At 57.7% G+C, this 6,129-nt stretch overlaps 2 protein-coding genes across 2 annotated transcripts; one reads left to right on the top strand and one right to left on the bottom strand.

The window, feature by feature from the left end:
* Window positions 1-536: 536 nt before the first annotated feature.
* LOC103637965 (RING-H2 finger protein ATL46) lies at window positions 537-3,058 on the bottom strand. The gene has a single exon (XM_008660964.3). It carries the CDS (start codon window positions 2,254-2,256, stop codon window positions 1,000-1,002), a length of 1,257 nt encoding a protein of 418 aa, XP_008659186.1. The 5' UTR covers window positions 2,257-3,058; the 3' UTR covers window positions 537-999.
* A 295-nt stretch (window positions 3,059-3,353) lies between these two features.
* LOC103637966 (UDP-glucuronate 4-epimerase 1) lies at window positions 3,354-5,609 on the top strand. The gene has a single exon (XM_020544325.2). The coding sequence runs from the start codon at window positions 4,022-4,024 to the stop codon at window positions 5,261-5,263; it is 1,242 nt and encodes a 413-aa protein (XP_020399914.1). The 5' UTR covers window positions 3,354-4,021; the 3' UTR covers window positions 5,264-5,609.
* Window positions 5,610-6,129: the final 520 nt, after the last annotated feature.

The raw sequence follows: 6,129 nt of genomic DNA on the forward strand, positions 1-6,129 counted from the left end.
TCACAAACTCTATGCAATACTCTACACAGTTGGAGTCAAGCTTGCAGTAGGAAAAGCGGTGCAGCGGAAAGCGCTAAAGGCTACGGTAAAATAGGACGGCCAAGGAAAACGCTAAGGATAGAGTGCGTACCTCTTTACTCTATGTCCACGCGGCAGCACATGCGGCAGCACACGTGAGGAGGTAGTTGTGTGTGGGAATAGATAATAATTGTAAAAAATTAATATAATATATGGTAGTAGGTATAGAGTTGAGATATAGAGTAAATATGACTGCGGAAGATTGTAAGATAGAGTAGAGAATCTCGCTGACCAGGATAGAATATTCCTTTTAGAGTAAAAATTTAGAGTTGTATGAGTGCGGTTAGCCTAAGCTCATGCCATGCAGTGCTACTCTATTATGCCAGCAGTCATCTCACTTTCTTATACGAGCTACTAGGGACATGACATGATGTGTTGTTTATCTTATGAGACAGGCCTGCGCGCTTCGTTTGTCTGCATCCACCAGTTCTTGCAGCTGAAACAATCAGGGCCGGTTCTCAGCTTTAAATCTGTGTCCTGGGGTGATTTTTTATTTCTTTCCATCAAGAGGAGGCAGCGAGGTGCACAGATGCTAACAAGATCTGGAATTTTCATTGAAATCCATCACCCTCGACCAACCTGGCCTACCAGAACAGCTACTCTTCTTTATTGCTCATGAGTGGCTTCCAAGTTCCTCCTCCACCACTGTTCAACCTCTAAAGCAAATCACCGAGAACGAATCCCTCTTATACTCTGCTATGTTTGAGTCAGACCAATGCAACTCCTACAGACCTACACACACGTATTTTCCTTTTTATACAGCTTCCTGCTTGCTTTGCGACCACTACAGCAAGCAATCTAAGAAACAAAACAAAACAAAACAAAAGCATACAAGAAATCAGACGAGCACAAAAAGAAGAAGAAAATCCAATCTTGTGTGTAGTGTGTTGAACTTGAACCAACGTGCAAACCAAATGCGGATCACGAATGGCTCCCGTGCCCCCCGCCGGCGACCCAGACCATCGCCGCCCTAGCCACCGACGGTGGCATCTCTTCTGTCAGAGACGAGACGGCATTGTCGCCGCCGGGGCTTCCCGCCTCGACGTCGAAAGGTTCCTCGTCCCTGCGGTGCCACTTGCAGGCGCTCGAGGCGATCGCCGGCCACCGGAACGACGCGGCTCGTCTCTGGCCGGGCCGGCGGCCGTCCTCCTCTCTCCCGGCGGCCGACGCCATCCAGATCTTGGACGTGGAGAAGCTGTCCTTGCTGAGGCTCGCGGCGGCCTCCGTGACGGCCGTCTCCCACGCGCCCGCCTTCCTGGGGCACCCGAGGTCGCACGCCGACAGCGCGTGGCGGCGGCGCGACGGCCTCGGGCTCGCGGGCCTCCTCTTGGGGGTTGTTGCCTTGACGGTGACGCGGAGCGCGGCGTGGTCGTCCATGACGTACTCGTAGGATCCCATGGACAGGCACCTCCTCTGCCCGAGGCTTCCCCTGCCACTGCTGTTGCCGCTACCCGTGCCGTCGCCCGCCGCCAGGTCCCTGGCGCTGGCATTGCCGTCGAAGCACCGGAGCTTGCCCAGCTTCACCTCCACGACCTCCTCCGCGTGCTTGGGTGACTCGTCGCCGTCTCCGGCTCCCGGATCCTCGTCGGCGGGCGTCTCGGCGAGGCCGTACGAGTGGGGCACGAGCAAGGACGGCGGCGGGGACGGGCTGGAGTAGTAGTAGTCGGCCTGGGGGGCGAGGATGCTGGCGCGGCAGAGCGGGCACGTGGAGTGCGACAGCAGCCAGGCGTCGATGCAGGGCACGTGGAACGCGTGGCCGCACGTCGGGAGCAGGCGGAGCTTGTCGTCGTCGGCGAACTCGCAGAGGCAGACGGCGCAGTCGAACGGCTCGTCGGCGTCCTTGGCGGCGCGGCGGCCGACGGCGACGGCGCGGTAGGGGAAGACGGGCAGCGCGTCGATGAAGGCCTGGTCGACGCCCGCGTCGTGCAGGTGGAAGAGCTGCTGGAGCTGGCCCTGGAACGCCGTGGGGCTGCTGCCGTCGGGCGCCGCGGCGTCCCCGACCCGCCGGCGCCGGCGCGCCCGGCGCAGGCGCAGCAGGTTCTGCGCCAGCAGGTTGAGCAGGCCGAAGATGAAGAAGACCATGGCCAGGATCGCGATGAGGAGGAGCACCCCCGGGCTCAGCTTCCGCTCGATGGCGGGAGACCCCGGCGGCGGCGGCGGCGCGGGAGGAGCGTCCATTCCTGGTTTCTTGCTCCCTCCGCACCAGCTGTGATCACTGGACCGCCACCGCGACGCCGACGAAGAGGGACGCGACGTGGTTTGTTGTCTACGGGAGACGCGGCATGGCGCGAGACCACGGTGTGGAGTGTGAGTGGGGCGGGGATTTGGCCTTTGTTTGGGACTCGGGAGAGGGTTGGTGACGGACTTGACGGACACACCGTGACACCGACGGACGGCGATGCAACAGAGTGGCAGAGCGGTGATGGTCAAAGGGTTCGTTAGGGTGGGGGATCCGAGGATGAGGAAGCCAGTGGAGTTCAGGCCTGCAAATCTGCAACCAAATACTACTCCCTATCCCTAGTATTCAGAATGCAGAAAGCCTGCGCCGCAGCTGCTGCAGGCTGCCGGTGCCGGCACAAGAACTTTTCTTTCTGCTTTTCCTGATGGGTACTGTCACTGTGCGTGCCTGCAGTGATGCCGGCTGGTTGCTTGTGTCTGTAATGTAAAGCCGCTGCTGCTCTGATTAACGGGTAGCAAAGGCAAATCAATAGGAGAGCGAGCTCTGTGATGACTCGACCAGCCAGCGCCCATCTGGGAGTCGAGCAAGAGACACCGTACCCATCGTGAACCAGATGGTGCACTGTTGCTGTATTATTAGTGTGGTCGTGACCCTCCAAACGCGACATGTCAACAGTGAGCGGACGCTGGCCTTGTCGAAAAGCTAAGCTGGGACGCTGGAGCCACAGCACAGCAGCAGTACTGCCTGTCTTCATTCTGGGCTTCTGTCCATGTCCCCTCCACGCCTCCCGTATCTGCCACCGTTTCCATTGCCGCCGGTGACGAGTCTTCGGCCCATGGGCTTGACCAGAGTTTGCTCGCCCGGAGAAGCAACACGGGCTTTCCTCCTGCCTGCCACAGACTGCCGAGCCCATACCACCCACCGCCGACTAGTGCCAGGAAAATGGCTGTTTTCTTTTTTCATCGTAGGACCATAAACATTGGTTCAGCGGCCAATGGTCGTGGACTAGTCCGACGATGGAAGTTCCTCTCTGAGTGTTTTTGTGTAGCGTCGGACGATTAAAAAAACTTCGAATGAAAGAGTAGTGTGGTCTTTTCTTTCGTTTTGTCCATTACTTAGAGCTGTTTTCTCAAACAGGATACCAAATCAGCTCCAGCTCCACCGGTGGAGCTGTTTGTGTAAAGTGAAGCCATGCTACACGGGAGAGCTCTGTCTCCCCTCCCTCATGGCCACGCCACTTTGAAAGCTCCTGCTCCTGCTCCTGGAAAGCAGCCTGCCTGCACCCGTGAACCGCCACCGCCGGAATGAAGCCTCTACAGCGACCGAGCATATATAATATACTCGTGTCGTGTATCTTCAACTCCAGCTAGCGGCTAAGAATAAACGGGGCTAAATTATAGGAACCTCGCTCCATCAACATCGCCTCGGCACCAAGCCAATGGCTACTTATAGCATCTCCCCTTTCTCTCTCGTCCCCTCCTTGGTCCCTCGGCACGCGCCGGCCGCCTCCGCCCATCGCCGTGCTGCCATGCCATCACTGCCGAGAAGACGATCTTGCAAGGACGCCATCGCATAAAAGGAGATCAGCAGGAGGTGGAGCCAACCGACGACGGATCGGTCCCTGCGACGGAATAGACCGAGACCTAGCATTGGCCGCGCGCCGGAGTGGGCTGCACTGCAGTGCAGGTGGGTCTCGCATCGCACGCGAGGAGGATGTAGGCTGTCGACGCCCGGGAGAAAAGGTGAAGGTGGAGCGGGTGGGCAATGAGCCGGCACCTGCACCGCTGCTTCGCGTCCACGGGGACCATGTTCCTGTGGGCGCTCTTCCTGGTGGCCATGACGGCCACGTACCTGAGCGTGCACTCCTTCGTCGACAGCACCTCCCCGCGCTACTTCGCGGCGTCCTGGGGCGGGCTGCACTGGGAGCGCCAGATCCGGGCGTCGGCGTCGCCGCGGCGGCGGTCGGCGCCTGGGGCGCCCGCGGGGCTGTCCGTGCTCGTCACGGGCGCCGCGGGCTTCGTGGGCGCGCACTGCTCGCTGGCGCTCCGCAAGCGCGGCGACGGCGTCGTCGGCATCGACAGCTTCAACTCCTACTACGACCCCTCGCTCAAGAAGGCGCGGCGCGCGCTGCTGGGCAGCCACGGCGTGTTCGTCGTGGAGGGCGACATCAACGACGGCCGCCTCCTGGCCAAGCTCTTCGACGTCGTGCCCTTCACCCACGTGCTCCACCTCGCGGCGCAGGCCGGCGTGCGCTACGCCATGGAGAACCCGGCGTCGTACGTCCACTCCAACGTCGCCGGCCTCGTCTCCCTCCTCGAGGCCTGCAAGGACGCCGACCCGCAGCCGGCCGTCGTCTGGGCCTCCTCCTCCTCCGTCTACGGCCTCAACGACCGCGTCCCCTTCTCGGAGGCGCACCGCACCGACCACCCGGCGTCGCTGTACGCCGCCACCAAGAAGGCCGGCGAGGAGATCGCCCACACCTACAACCACATCTACGGCCTCTCCGTCACCGGCCTCCGCTTCTTCACCGTGTACGGGCCGTGGGGCCGCCCCGACATGGCCTACTTCTCCTTCACCCGCAACATCCTCCAGGGGAAGCCCATCACGGTGTACAGGGGCAGGGACCACGTCGACCTCGCCCGGGACTTCACCTACATCGACGACATCGTGCTCGGCTGCCTCGCGTCGCTGGACACGGCGGGCCGGAGCACCGGTACCGGCGGCAAGAAGCGCGGCCCGGCGCCCTACCGGATCTTCAACCTGGGGAACACGTCGCCCGTCACGGTGCCCACCATGGTGTCCATCCTGGAGAGGTACCTGCGGGTGAAGGCCAAGAAGAGTGTGGTGGAGATGCCCGGCAATGGCGACGTGCCATACACGCACGCCAACATCAGCTTGGCCCGGGAGCAGCTCGGCTACAAGCCGACGACGAGCCTGGAGGTGGGGTTGAAGAAGTTCGTCAGGTGGTACCTCAACTACTACGGATACAAGTATACAACCGGCTGAGGAACTCGTGATGATCAGTATAAAATGGGCCCGAGACATGAGACTGAGTTTCCATGATGATCAGTATGTGATTAGTATACCGCTCTGTCGTGCCTTCCACACACACTCTCTCAGATAAAAAAAAAGTCGCATTTTTTTAGTCCAGACAAGTTAGGGAAATGCAAGAACAGAATTCTGTTGTAGCTAGGTGGGAAGATGAGAGGGGACGGAGACAGAGCCATGAAATGGAGGGGGTGATCCCCTTCATTCTGTATTTTCTTCTGTAAATTGTATCAATCATTATAGGGTTATCCTTTCTTTCTCAAAGCTCACTCATCATCACATATAACAATAGCAACTTTTGGGATCTTATTAGGCAAACAGACAGGCAACTTAACAGGTGCCTGGAAAAAAGATAGGAGCTGATGTTACCTAACAATGGTGTGACAGCAGTGACTGCATTTGAAGTCCCAGCTCAATTTAGATATCTAATAAATAGTATCCTCCTCCTTCCTGACCTCTACAGATGATTTTTAAGTGAACATGATACCCAAGTACCCAACAGGAAAAATAAGCTTTGATTCAGATGGCCATATATGCTCATCTTTTAATTCCCCCTTCTGCTTCTGGCATATGACGTTTCCACACGAATTTTGGAGCAATTTTATTGACAATGGGCTCTGTTGGAGACTTGTTCTCAAATGCTTCAAGAACAAGGCAACACAGAAAATGTTAATCGGTTAAGTCCTTCGTCCTACGAAGCATTATTTCCCTTGGGATATAATGATTTTCGGACGAAGGTCACAAAAGGCGAACCTTTATAAATGCATTACATATTGACGAAGAATGAATTACAAGAAACATAAAGAATTGCGTAGATCATCATA

The sequence above is a fragment of the Zea mays genome, chromosome 9 (assembly GCF_902167145.1).
Source record: "Zea mays cultivar B73 chromosome 9, Zm-B73-REFERENCE-NAM-5.0, whole genome shotgun sequence".
Lineage (NCBI taxonomy): Eukaryota > Viridiplantae > Streptophyta > Magnoliopsida > Poales > Poaceae > Zea > Zea mays.

What these genes read in the sequence shown, in the direction of transcription:
- LOC103637965 (XM_008660964.3), bottom strand. Translation starts at nt 2,256, where the DNA reads ATGGACGCTCCTCCCGCGCCGCCGCCGCCGCCGGGGTCTCCCGCCATC.
- LOC103637966 (XM_020544325.2), top strand. Translation starts at nt 4,022, where the DNA reads ATGAGCCGGCACCTGCACCGCTGCTTCGCGTCCACGGGGACCATGTTC.